General features: G+C 47.2%; 1 protein-coding gene across 5 annotated transcripts in view; it reads left to right on the top strand.

The window, feature by feature from the left end:
• Positions 1-14580, top strand: part of LOC124015503 (junction plakoglobin-like) — a 92675-nt gene that overhangs the window by 60970 nt on the left and 17125 nt on the right. For all 5 annotated transcript variants that reach the window (XM_046330746.1, XM_046330745.1, XM_046330748.1 and 2 more), the window contains 2 exons: positions 12968-13206; positions 14345-14546. In XM_046330746.1, coding sequence (XP_046186702.1) covers positions 12968-13206; positions 14345-14546 — 441 coding nt within the window. The remainder of the gene's footprint in view (positions 1-12967; positions 13207-14344; positions 14547-14580) is intronic.

Below are 14580 nucleotides of genomic sequence, written 5' to 3'. Positions count from 1 at the left end.
GAGACTCGATCTTGAACAGCAGGTGAACAGCAGGTTGCCTCGGGAAGGCACTAGAACCAAACAGACTCAGACACCTGCTCACCACGCAGCATCTGAGGAAAACACGACACGACAGGGCGATACACAAACACAGCACGGTGAATTCTAGACAAGGAACCGACAGGGCAGAAACGAATAACAAGGAGAGAAATAGGGACTCTAATCAGGGAAAAGGATCGGGAACAGGTGTGGGAAGACTAAATGATTGATTAGGGGAATAGGAACAGCTGGGAGCAGGAACGGAACGATAGAGAGAAGAGAGAGCGGGAGAGTGAGAGAGGGAGGGGGAGAGAAAGGGATAGAAAGAGGGAAAGAACCTAATAAGACCAGCAGAGGGAAACGAATAGAAGGAGAAGAACAGGGACAAGGCATGATAATCAATGACAAAACATGACAGTACCCCCCCACTCACCGAGCGCCTCCTGGCGCACTCGAGGAGGAATCCTGGCGGCAACGGAGGAAATCATCAATGAGTGAACGGTCCAGCACGTCCCGAGACGGAACCCAACTCCTCTCCTCAGGACCGTAACCCTCCCAATCCACTAAGTATTGGTGACCCCGTCCCCGAGAACGCATGTCCATGATCTTATGTACCTTGTAAATAGGTGCGCTCTCGACAAGGACGGGAGGGGGGAGGGAAGACGAACGGGAGTGCGAAGAAAGGGCTTGACACAGGAGACATGGAAGACAGGATGGACGCGACGAAGATGTCGCGGAAGAAGCAGTCGCACAGCGACAGGATTGACGACCTGGGAGACACGGAACGGACCAATGAACCGCGGAGTCAACTTACGAGAAGCTGTCGTAAGAGGAAGGTTGCGAGTGGAAAGCCACACTCTCTGGCCGCAACAATACCTTGGACTCTTAATCCTGCGTTTATTGGCGGCTCTCACAGTCTGTGCCCTGTAACGGCAAAGTGCAGACCTCACCCTCCTCCAGGTGCGCTCACAACGTTGGACAAACACTTGAGCGGAGGGAACGCTGGACTCGGCAAGCTGGGATGAGAACAGAGGAGGCTGGTAACCCAGACTACTCTGAAACGGAGATAACCCGGTAGCAGACGAAGGAAGCGAATTGTGAGCGTATTCTGCCCAGGGGAGCTGTTCTGCCCAAGACGCAGGGTTTCTGAAAGAAAGGCTGCGTAGTATGCGACCAATCGTCTGATTGGCCCTCTCTGCTTGACCGTTAGACTGGGGATGAAACCCGGAAGAGAGACTGACGGACGCACCAATCAAACGACAGAACTCCCTCCAAAACTGTGACGTGAATTGCGGGCCTCTGTCTGAAACGGCGTCTAACGGGAGGCCATGAATTCTGAATACATTCTCGATAATGATTTGTGCCGTCTCCTTAGCGGAAGGAAGTTTAGCGAGGGGAATGAAATGTGCCGCCTTAGAGAACCTATCGACAACCGTAAGAATCACAGTCTTCCCCGCAGACAAAGGCAGACCGGTAATGAAGTCTAGGGCGATGTGAGACCATGGTCGAGAAGGAATGGGGAGCGGTCTGAGACGACCGGCAGGAGGAGAGTTACCCGACTTAGTCTGCGCGCAGTCCGAACAAGCAGCCACGAAACGGCGCGTGTCACGCTCCTGAGTCGGCCACCAAAAGCGCTGGCGAATAGACGCAAGAGTGCCTCGAACACCGGGATGACCAGCTAACTTGGCAGAGTGAGCCCACTGAAGAACAGCCAGACGAGTGGAAACAGGAACGAAAAGGAGGTTACTAGGACAAGCGCGGCGACGCAGTGTGCGTGAGTGCTTGCTTAACCTGTCTTTCAATTCCCCAGACTGTTAACCCGACAACACGCCCATAAGGAAGAATCCCCTCGGGATCAGTAGAAGCCACAGAAGAACTAAACAGACGGGATAAGGCATCAGGCTTGGTGTTCTTGCTACCCGGACGGTAAGAAATCACAAACTCGAAACGAGCGAAAAACAACGCCCAACGAGCTTGACGGGCATTAAGTCGTTTGGCAGAACGGATGTACTCAAGGTTCTTATGGTCTGTCCAAACGACAAAAGGAACGGTCGCCCCCTCCAACCACTGTCGCCATTCGCCTAGGGCTAAGCGGATGGCGAGCAGTTCACGGTTACCCACATCATAGTTGCGCTCAGATGGCGACAGGCGATGAGAAAAATAAGCGCAAGGATGAACCTTATCGTCAGACTGGAAGCGCTGGGATAGAATGGCTCCCACGCCTACCTCTGAAGCGTCAACCTCGACAATGAATTGTCTAGTGACGTCAGGAGTAACGAGGATAGGAGCGGACGTAAACGTTCTTTTAGAAGATCAAAAGCTCCTGGGCGGAACCGGACCACTTAAAACACGTCTTGACAGAAGTAAGAGCTGTGAGAGGGGCAGCAACTTGACCGAAATTACGAATGAAACGCCGATAGAAATTAGCGAAACCTAAAAAGCGCTGCAACTCGACACGTGACCTTGGAACGGGCCAATCACTGACAGCTTGGACCTTAGCGGAATCCATCTGAATGCCTTCAGCGGAAATAACGGAACCGAGAAAAGTAACGGAGGAGACATGAAAAGAGCACTTCTCAGCCTTTACGTAGAGACAATTCTCTAAAAGGCGCTGTAGAACACGTCGAACGTGCTGAACATGAATCTCGAGTGACGGAGAAAAAATCAGGATATCGTCAAGATAGACAAAAACAAAGATGTTCAGCATGTCTCTCAGAACATCATTAACTAATGCCTGAAAAACAGCTGGCGCATTGGCGAGACCAAACGGCAGAACCCGGTACTCAAAATGCCCTAACGGAGTGTTAAACGCCGTTTTCCACTCGTCCCCCTCTCTGATGCGCACGAGATGGTAAGCGTTACGAAGGTCCAACTTAGTAAAGCACCTGGCTCCCTGCAGAATCTCGAAGGCTGATGACATAAGGGGGAAGCGGATAACGATTCTTAACCGTTATGTCATTCAGCCCTCGATAATCCACGCAGGGGTGCAGAGTACCGTCCTTCTTCTTAACAAAAAGAACCCCGCCCCGGCCGGAGAGGAAGAAGGCACTATGGTACCGGCGTCAAGAGACACAGACAAATAATCCTCGAGAGCCTTACGTTCGGGAGCCGACAGAGAGTATAGTCTACCCCGAGGAGGAGTGGTCCCCGGAAGGAGATCAATACTACAATCATACGACCGGTGAGGAGGAAGGGAGTTGGCTCGGGACCGACTGAAGACCGTGCGCAGATCATGATATTCCTCCGGCACTCCTGTCAAATCGCCAGGTTCCTCCTGAGAAGTAGGGACAGAAGAAACGGGAGGGATGGCAGACATTAAACACTTCACATGACAAGAAACGTTCCAGGATAGGATAGAATTACTAGACCAATTAATAGAAGGATTATGACATACTAGCCAGGGATGACCCAAAACAACAGGTGTAAACGGTGAACGAAAAATCAAAAAAGAAATAGTCTCACTGTGGTTACCAGATACTGTGAGGGTTAAAGGTAGTGTCTCAAATCTGATACTGGGAAGATGACTACCATCTAAGGCGAACATGGGCGTAGGCTTCTCTAACTCTCTGAAAGGAATGTCATGTTTCCGAACCCATGCTTCGTCCATGAAACAACCCTCAGCCCCAGAGTCTATCAAGGCACTACATGTAGCACCCGAACCGGTCCAGCGTAGATGGACCGACAAAGTAGTACAGGATTTTGATGGAGAGACTTGAGTAGTAGCGCTCACCTGTAGCCCTCCGCTTACTGATGAGCTCTGGCTTTTACTGGACATGAATTAACAAAATGTCCAGCAACTCCGCAATAGAGGCACAGGCGGTTGGTGATCCTCCGTTCCCTCTCCTTAGTCGAGATGCGAATCCCTCCCAGCTGCATGGGCTCAGTCTCTGAGCCAGAGGAGGGAGATGGTTGCGATGCGGAGCAGGGAAACACCGTTGATGCGAGCTCTCTTCCACGAGCCCGGTGACGAAGATCTACCCGTCGTTCTATGCGGATGGCGAGGGCAATCAAAGAGTCCACATCTGAAGGAACCTCCCGGGAGAGAATCTCATCCTTAACCACTGCGTGGAGTCCCTCCAGAAAACGAGCGAGCAGCGCCGGCTCGTTCCACTCACTAGAGGCAGCAAGAGTGCGAAACTCAATAGAATAATCCGTTATGGACCGTTCACCTTGGCATAGGGAAGCCAGGGCCCTAGAAGCCTCCCTACCAAAAACTGAACGGTCAAAAACCCGAATCATCTCCTCTTTAAAGTTCTGGTACTTGTTAGAGCAATCAGCCCTTGCCTCCCAGATAGCTGTGCCCCATTCTCGAGCCCGGCCAGTAAGGAGTGAAATGACGTAAGCAACCCGAGCTCTCTCTCTAGAGTATGTGTTGGGTTGGAGAGAGAACACAATCTCACACTGCGTGAGAAAGGAGCGGCACTCAGTGGGCTGCCCGGAGTAGCAAGGTGGGTTATTAACCCTAGGTTCTGGAGGCTCGGCAGGCCAGGAAGTAACAGGTGGCACGAGACGAAGACTCTGGAACTGTCCAGAGAGGTCGGAAACCTGAGCGGCCAGGTTCTCCACGGCATGGCGAGCAGCAGACAATTCCTGCTCGTGTCTGCCGAGCATGGCTCCTTGGATCTCGACGGCAGTGTAACGAGCGTCTGAAGTCGCTGGGTCCATTCCTTGGTCGGTTCCTTCTGTCATGCAGGTGAAAGAGGACCCAAAAGCGACTTGGCGAAAACTGAGTCTTTAATCCAGTAAAGTAAATACAATCAAAAAACACAACTTTCACTCGAAATGACGAGGACAAACTGGAGACTCGATCTTGAACAGCAGGTGAACAGCAGGTTGCCTCGGGAAGGCACTAGAACCAAACAGACTCAGACACCTGCTCACCACGCAGCATCTGAGGAAAACACGACACGACAGGGCGATACACAAACACAGCACGGTGAATTCTAGACAAGGAACCGACAGGGCAGAAACGAATAACAAGGAGAGAAATAGGGACTCTAATCAGGGAAAAGGATCGGGAACAGGTGTGGGAAGACTAAATGATTGATTAGGGGAATAGGAACAGCTGGGAGCAGGAACGGAACGATAGAGAGAAGAGAGAGCGGGAGAGTGAGAGAGGGAGGGGGAGAGAAAGGGATAGAAAGAGGGAAAGAACCTAATAAGACCAGCAGAGGGAAACGAATAGAAGGAGAAGAACAGGGACAAGGCATGATAATCAATGACAAAACATGACACTCTGTGTGCAATAATAGTGTTTATCATGATTTTTGAATGACTACCACATCTCTGTGCCGACATACACATACAATTATGTGTAAGGTCCCTCAGTGGAGCAGTGAATTTCACAGAATATCTGTTTGAGCATGGTGGAGTTTTTAATTACACTTTGGATGGTGTATCAATATACTCAGTCACTACCAAGATAACAGGTGTCCTTCCTAGGGCTGTGGCGGCCATGAAATGTGTCAGACCGTTACTGTCATGCAAAAGGCTGCCGGTCTCATGGTAATTTCCCGTTAATTAACATTAACACGCCTAGCATCGCCAGGCCTCCACGCATTCAAGCTGCTGATGCGCGCCTTTGAAACATCTACAATTAACAAGCGCTTAATAAATCTATTTAAAATACACCATCACAACGCATCCATTATTTATTTTAGTCCGTTCTAAATAAACATTATGATATCAAGAAAATGTATTTCAGAAAAACAGATAATGAGTTGGCCTACTGTAGGACTATGTTATTATAATCGTGTGGTGTTCGTTTGTATGTGTTGCAAATGTATTTATTGCACTTGATGCATGTCTACTGTGTCTTCCTGTCCTTGGGTCCACACACATCGCATCGCTTCTTCTTGTTGCTACCGGCTGCAATCTAGAAGGATGATAACACTTAGTTCAGGAATTGTACTAACATCTCACTCACTCAATCACATACATTATATAGTTACAGCAGGCCAAGGTAAGAGAGTCAGACACACACAAATGCAACAACATCACTCACACTTACTTCTGGTATTGGAGTTGTTGGTCCTGTGGGTCGGGCGGATGGGGCATCAGCATCCTTCACCTGAATCCTCTTCATGATGGCTCCAGAATCTGGGGTCCTTTGGGATATGGTGCCTCCTCTGGATTTAACGTCTTACCAATGCCTTGCCCAGCTCCTCAAGAAAGAGCCGTCTCCTCTGGAGCTTCCCTCCGGTCCAATCTGGGTTCAACGCCACCTGGAAGACAAACGCCTTGTACACCGAGAAGTCCAGCGTAGGGTTCTTCTTTTGCAGCTGTAGCCAGTCACCATCTTGTCTAAATTGTCCACCCCTCCTTTTGTGGCATTGTAATCAATTATGATTTGCGTTTTTTTTTAGTTCCTGGCCACAGATTCTCCCATCCCTATGCAGTGTACTCATGAGTTATCGCATGTGATGATGTGGGCACGGAGTCCCTGTGTCACGTCCAGGACAACCCGCATCTCTTGGTTCTTCTCAGGGGCTCCTCCATCTGGCTTCCCCGTACACACTTGCAAGTTCCACGCAAATGATGAAGCAGCATCACAGGCAGCCCAGCTCTTGATTCCATATTTTGTTTAGACAGTATGTGCTGCTTGAAAGGGGCAGCGGCCCCTAAATGGCATGACCGGCTCATCAACAGTAACGTTGGGCCCAGGGTTGTAAAATAGGGGAAGGTGGTCCACCCACTTGTCCCACACTGACCTGATAGCAGCTAGCTCGTCTCTCTGCACTGACCTGATAGCAGCTAGCTTGTCTCTCTACACTGACCTGATAGCAGCTAGCTTGTCTCTCTGCACTGACCTGATAGAAGCTAGCTTGTCTCTCTGCACTGACCTGATTGCAGCTAGCTTGTCTCTCTGCACTGACCTGACTGCAGCTAGCTTGTCTCTCTGCACTGACCTGACTGCAGCTAGCTTGTCACTCTGCACTGACCTGACTGCAGCTAGCTTGTCACTCTGCACTGACCTGACTGCAGCTAGCTTGTCACTCTGCACTGACCTGACTGCAGCTAGCTTGTCACTCTGCACTGACCTGACTGCAGCTAGCTTGTCTCTCTACACTGACCTGACTGCAGCTAGCTTGTCTCTCTACACTGACCTGATTGCAGCTAGCTTGTCTCTCTGCACTGACCTGACTGCAGCTAGCTTGTCACTCTGCACTGACTTGACTGCAGCTAGCTTGTCACTCTGCACTGACCTGACTGCAGCTAGCTTGTCTCTCTACACTGACCTGATTGCAGCTAGCTTGTCACTCTGCACTGACCTGACTGCAGCTAGCTTGTCTCTCTACACTGACCTGATTGCAGCTAGCTTGTCTCTCTGCACTGACCTGATTGCAGCTAGCTTGTCTCTCTGCACTGACCTGATTGCAGCTAGCTTGTCTCTCTGCACTGACCTGACTGCAGCTAGCTTGTCTCTCTACACTGACCTGATGGCAGCTAGCTTGTCTTTCTGCACTGACCTGATTGCAGCTAGCTTGTCTCTCTGCACTGACCTGATTGCAGCTAGCTTGTCTCTCTGCACTGACCTGATTGCAACTAGCTTGTCTCTCTGCACTGACCTGATTGCAGCTAGCTTGTCTCTCTGCCACAGAGCTGGTCAGGTGTCTCGATTATCGAAGCGGATCATCCTGGAAATAATGGGACATTGTTGCACAGGAAAGTTCTCTGCCAGTTTCTGCATCCCCACAGGGATTCTGTTGATTCCCCATTAGATCTGAAAACACCAGCAAGGATAAGAACCCCAAAGAATGCATGTAAATGAGTTGGTTCATCTCCTTCCACCAAAAACACGCCTTCCCTCCAAATTAGTGCAGTCCAGAATGATTTTCTACATGGTGTCTGGGATGAACAGTTCAAAAGAAGACTATATGTTCTGCACATGAGTTACCGCCATCTGCGTCGACCTTGGTTGCATCCTTATCACATTGGCAGCCATGCGGGTGGCTCATTCCTTGGGCAAGAAGACCATTCAATTTCTTTTCTACATCCATATTTCTGCTCCTGCAGGCTGCTGATGAGCTGGTTGCTGACGGGCTGGTCCTGGGGCTGACTGAGGGTCAATCTAATCCTCTTCTTCTAACTCATTGTCAGACTCCGAATTGACAGAGACATGTTTCTAATATTCTGAAAATACATGATCTTTCAACGTGGAAGACATTTCTTCCACATTAGCTTCTCTCTCTGCAAAACAAATGGCTAAGGCCCTCTGAGCAGAGATTCTTTGTGCCATACTGATTGATTGTGGTAAGGAGCCACACGTGCAAAGCTATTTATTTGTTGTGTCCCTCCCCCAATTTGCACTTGGCTGGGGTAGAGTGTGGGAAAATGCTGAATTTTGTACAATGTATCGAAATATAATGTATTGTAATAACATTGTGCAGGTACCCAGAAGACATTGTGTAGTTTAACACACTACAAAGGGTAAAGAGTGCAAGAAAAGCGGGAGACAGGGAGAGAGACAGACAGGTTCTGTTGAAACAGCAGGCTCAGGGAGGAGGAAGACCGAGTGAAGGCACACAGCTAAACCTTTTGTTTAAATTGAACTTGTTTTCACCTACAAACACAATTTTACACACTTTTATTACCCTCCGGTCCAGTGGACCTGAACACCACATATGTAATATACATTTGTAGGGGGATGCACAGTGTGCACTCAAAGAAAAGGTGTTCTTTTAGTAAACATTGAAAATGGGTCAACAGACCCGAACGCAAGGATTAATATGAGCAGCTGTGAAATAAATCTAAAAACACGCTTCAACCACTGTTTGAGGAGCATGCTATCGCGTCCTGACAGGAGATATTCTGCCCAAACTCTATATGCCATGGGCTTTCAAACCTTGTTCCTGCAGCTACCCTGTGCTTAATTTGGGAAACCAAGTGAAATCAAATCAAATCAAAGTTTATTTGTCACGTGAGCCGATTAAAACAGGTGTAAACCTTACAGTGAAATGCTTACTTACAGGCTCTAACCAATGGTGCCAAAAAAAGGTGTGTGTGTGTGTGTGTGTGTGTGTGTGTGTGTGTGTGTGTGTGTGTGTGTGTGTGTGTGTGTGTGTGTGTGTGTGTGTGTGTGTGTGTGTGTGTGTGTGTGTGTGTGTGTGCGTGTGCGTGTGCGTGTGTGTTGTAGGTAAGTAAAGAAATAAAACAACAGTAGAAAGATATTTGAAAAAAGAGTAGCAAGGCTATATACAGACACCTGTTAGTCAGGCTTATTGAGGTAGTATGTACATGTAGGTATAGTTAAAGTGACTAAGCATATAAGATAAACAGAGAGTAGCAGCAGCGTAAAAGAGGGGTTGGGGGGGCACACAATGCAAATAGTCCGGGTAACCATTGGTTACCTGCTCAGGAGTCTTATGGCTCGGAGGTAAAAACTGTTGAGAATCCTTTTTGTCCTAGACTTGGCACTCCGGTGCTGTTTGCCATGCGGTAATAGAGAGAACAGTCTATGACTGGGGTGGCTGGGGTCTTTGACAATATTTAGGGCCTTCCTCTGACACCGCCTGGTGTAGAGGTCCTGGATAGCAGGCAGCTTTGCCCCAGTGATGTACTGGGCCGTACGCATTACCCTCTGAAGCCGAGCAGTTGCCATACCAGACAGTGATGCAACCGGTCAGGATGCTCTCGATGTTGCAGCTGTAGAACCTTTTGAGGATCTCAGGACCCATGCCAAATCTTTTTAGTTTCCTGAGGGGGAATAGGCTTTGTCGTGCCCTCTTCACGACTGTCATGGTGTGTTTGGACCAATCTAGTTTGTTGTTGATGTAGGCACCAATGAATTTGAAGCTCTCAACCTGCTCCACTACAGCCCTGTCAATGAGAATGTGGACATGCTTGGTGTTTAGTCCCAGGATCCTTAGCTTGGTGATGAGCTTTGAGGGTACTATGGTGTTGAACGCTGAGCTGTAGTCAATGAACAGCATTCTCACATAGGTGTTCCTTTTTTCCAGGTGGGAAAGGTCAGTGTGGAATGCAATAGAGATTGCATCATCTATGGATCTGTTTGGGCGGTTTGCAAATTGGAGTGGGTCTAGGGTTTCTGGGATAATGGTGTTGATGTGAGCCATTACCAGCCTTTCAAAGCTCTTCATGGCTATGGACATGAGTGCTACTGGTCTGTAGTCATTTAGGCAGGTTGCCTTTGTGTTCTTGGGCACAGGGACTATGGTGGTCTGCTTGAAGCATGTTGGTATTACAGACTCAATCAGAGACATGTTGAAAATGTCAGTGAAGACACCTGCCAGTTGGTCAGCACATGCCCGGAGCACACGTCCTGGTAATCCATCTGACCCCGCAGCCTTGTGAATGTTGACCTGTTTAAAGGTCTTACTCACGTCTGCTACGGAGAGCGTGATCACACAGTTGTCCAGAACAGCTGATGCTCTCATGCATGCCTCAGTGTTGCTTGCCTCAAAGCGAGCATAGAGCATAGAGCATAGAGCATAGGGAACATCAATAGTAGTGTCTTTTTGTAACAAAACAACTGTTGACAGCCTGTCTGCGTGCCCAAGAAAGGATAAAGGAGAGAGAGGAGGAGATGGAAATGCTTGGTGGTGAGATATTCTGTATACCTGACGGTAATGTGACACTCAATTAATATGAAGATATTTGTAAAATATCCCTATTACTAGGCTATTCCAAATCAAATACGAATTCACTAATTGTAGGCTAACTGTAAGCCGCCCTGCACAAACAATGAACCAACAGCATCGCCTAGGCCTGGCTATATGTTCTCTCCCAGACTCGTTGATATACATTTTGGATCGTAGCGTAAGATCCATCCAGTATGAATAATAATACAGTCTACACTCAAAGGCGATTAAGCAAATGTGTTTACTTTTGGAGCATAGGCTAGAACAATTATGTACCAAGATGTCTTAAATCAGTGTTTTTTTATGTTTTTCTGCCATGCGTAATATGCTCTAGGCTGTGTGTTGTATACCGGCACAATCATCATTTTAATTGATTTTTTTTCTGGCTTGGGCTGGTAAGCCTATGCAGAAGCTTTAATATGCGTGAGTGTTTCGAATGAATCATCACCTTAGAAAGGCTGTCCAGTTCGTCGTGTTAGACTTTGAAACAGCATCCACAACAACCATGTTACCACTGTTTCAACCTGCTGTTGAACTTCTTTCTTCAAATTAATCATCACAGTGAGGTGAGTTTTTTAAAAGTATGTTTGGCCAACTGTTGATAAGATGATAAGTGTTTGATGTGTTTTTCGAAGCATTTTCATGGATGTCAGAGCGGTTAGGGGGAAAATAGAGGCCTGTGTACCAGGCCATTAGGACCTGATGGTAGTTAGCAAATTGGGTACTACCGAAGCATGTCCAGAGGGCATAAAATTAGATTACTGTGACTCAACAGTCAACTGGAATTTTACTGTGGTCTCATGACTCATGACTGCCTGTGTGACGGTAACATGGTCACTGCAACAGCCCAAGTCCACTCAGGGATTTCACAACGAGGCCAATGGTGACAGATACAGAGTTTAATGGCTGTGATAGAGAAAACTGAGGATGGATCAACAACATTGTAGTTGCTCCACAATACTAACCTAAATGACAAAGTGAAAAGAAGGGAACCTATACAGAATACAAATATTCCAAAACAAAGCAAAAAAAGTAATACTGCAAAAAATGTGTCAATGTTATGTTCGGGGCAAATCCAATACAACACATTACTGAGTACCAATCTACATATTTTCAAGCATAGTGGTGGCTGCATCATGTTATAAGTACGCTTGTAATCGTTAAGGACTGGAGAGTTTTTCAGGATAAAAAATAAACAGAATGACGCTAAGCACAGGCAAAATCCTAGAGTAAAACCTGGTTCAGTCTGCCTTCCACCAGACACTGGGAGATTAATCCACAGTTCATCAGGACAATAACCTAAAACACAAGGCCAAATCTACACTGGAGTTGCTTACCAAGAAGACAGTGAATGTTCCTGAGTGGCCGAGTTACAGTTTTGACTTAAATATATAGCAAGATCTGACAATGGTTGTCTAGCAATGATCAACAACCAATTTGAGCTTAAAAGAATTTTGAAAATAATAATGGGAAGATGTTGCACATTCCAGGTGTGGAAAGCTCTTAGAGACTTACCCAGAAAGACTCACAGCTATAATTGCTGCCAAAGGTGCTTCTAGAAAGTATGAAAATTAGATATTTCTGTATTTCATTTTCAATAAATGTGCAAACATTTCAACAAAAAAAATCCACTTTGTCATTAAGGGGTATTGTATGTAGATATGTGAGAATTTTTTTATTTAATCAATGTTTAGTTTCAGACCATAACACAACAAAATATGGAATAAGTCAAGGGGTATGAATATTTTCTGAAGGCACTGTATCTGTTGTACTATAGAAGTACCATTATGTACTTAATAGTGACATTGACTCTGTCACTATTGTGTGCTGTCCCTCCTCACACTCGAGCACCGTCCTACTCGCTAGCATTGATCCAGTTCCATGCTTGACTAGCTCCTAGCTCTCTGTGGCTGTGGCTGTGGCTGTGCTTGTCAAGGTCGTGACTGAGCCAGTTAGATTGGACACAGATTAGGACTACCCCAGAAACAAATCCTCTATAGGTTTATATTGTCATTGAACATCATTTCAGCTGTCCTTAAAGGATTCAGTGTACAACATTGCTTGTGTTGAAGCATAGTTCTGATTATGATTGAAAGTCATGATGAACCCTAGTCCTTCTCTGTCTTCTACTCACAATTCAAACTCAAGGCGTGGTCTGTTCCTGAATCTTGTTATCAATGCCTATGTTCAATGAACCAATGAATTGCTGAAGTGCAACGTTTGAAATCAGCTATGCTGTAAAGCCATGACCTTAAAGAAATGTGCAAACCTAACATTGGGTCCCAATCCAATGTCACCATTTTGATAGCACAGAAATTCACAATTATGCATTGTCTCATTCCCCACAGGTGGTGGTCAACAAGGCGGCCATGATCGTGAACCAGCTGACGCGGAAAGAGGCGTCTCGCCGGGTGCTGATGCAGTCCCCCCAGATGGTGGCGGCGGTGGTGCGGGCCATGCAGAACACGGGAGACATGGAGACAGCCCGTTGTGCCGCCAGCATCCTCCACAGCCTGTCCCACCAGAGAGAGGGCCTGCTCGCCATCTTCAAGTCCGGCGGCATCCCCGCCCTGGTCCGCATGCTCAGGTAGGAGAGGAGGGATGGATTAGTGGGTGGATGGATGTTGAGGGGTAGATGGGAGTGGATAGATGGAGGGAAGTATCGACAGATGTTTGGATAGATTGTTGGTAAATGGTTTGATGTGAAGGAGTAGGTATGGATGGATGGGTGGATAGAAGTATCGATAGATGTTTGGATACTTTTATGGTTAAAGTAGGGAATGGACTGGTTGGGGTGAATAGGCATGGATGGAGGGATGGATGGATGGTGATGGATTTATGTTTTTATAGGCATTGTAGGTTGGTGGTTTGATTGGGAGTGAATTAGTGAAATATAGAGAGAGAAAAAGCAAGGGGGTGAAAGAGAGAAAAATATATACTCGTCAGATGGAATTCAGTGTTAGAAATAAAGTGATTTAGGCATGCACTCTTCTGGCCTGTCTCTGCATCTGCAATTGTGTACGTGCTGTGTGTGCTAATTTGTTTGTGTGTGTGTGCTTGCATATGTATGCAAGCATGAGCGTGTGTGTGTGTGCGTGCATACATGCTTATGTGTGTGTATCCCCACCACCATGTCCACTACTGCCTGCAGGCTACGATATTAGCCTATCACATTATTACCCATCAGAAATGAGGTGTCATACTGTGCTCATTAACTTGGCCAAACTGGTCTGCACATCATTTCAACCTGACCACCAGGCTCATTTTAACCTCACGATAAGCGGTGGCCATTTTTCATATTCATTTCTCATAGAGGCAGAGAGTCTCTTTATCTCTGTTCACACAGTATAAACCCCGTATAACAGTCTAGGAGGCATTAGATAGAAACTGAATCAAGACATTTCATTAATTCAGAAACATAATTCAGGTAATACAAATGGAAAATCTACCAATACAAGACTATCATATAGGGATTTAGATGCAGATTCACGATAGAAAAATATGTGCTTTTTAATGATACAAAGAGCAGATTCGAGCTAATTAAATTCAGAGGGAACTAATTGGGAAAAGAAAGGTCATGCTAATTTCTCTCACACCTCAATCTATTCCTCTGCTCTCCTCTGTCTCTCTATTTTTCTCAACCTACTCTCCCTATTTCCCTCCCTCTCCCTCTCCCCTCCCTCCACTCTCCTCTTACCTCCCCCTCCCCTCTCCTCTTCCCTCAGTTCTCCCATGGAGTCAGTGCTGTTCTATGCCATCACCACCCTCCACAACCTGCTACTGCATCAGGAGGGAGCCAAGATGGCGGTGCGCCTGGCCGACGGCCTGCAGAGGATGGTGCCCCTGCTGAAGAAGAGCAACCCCAAGTTCCTGGCCATCACCACAGACTGCCTGCAGCTGCTCTCCTATGGAAACCAGGAGAGCAAGGTGTGTGGTGGGGGGTCTTTGAAGGATAATGCTT

Source organism: Oncorhynchus gorbuscha, linkage group LG26, assembly GCF_021184085.1.
Source record: "Oncorhynchus gorbuscha isolate QuinsamMale2020 ecotype Even-year linkage group LG26, OgorEven_v1.0, whole genome shotgun sequence".
Taxonomy (NCBI): domain Eukaryota; kingdom Metazoa; phylum Chordata; class Actinopteri; order Salmoniformes; family Salmonidae; genus Oncorhynchus; species Oncorhynchus gorbuscha.
Note: the sequence above shows the minus strand (reverse complement) of the source record. Positions and strands in the feature narration are given on the sequence as shown.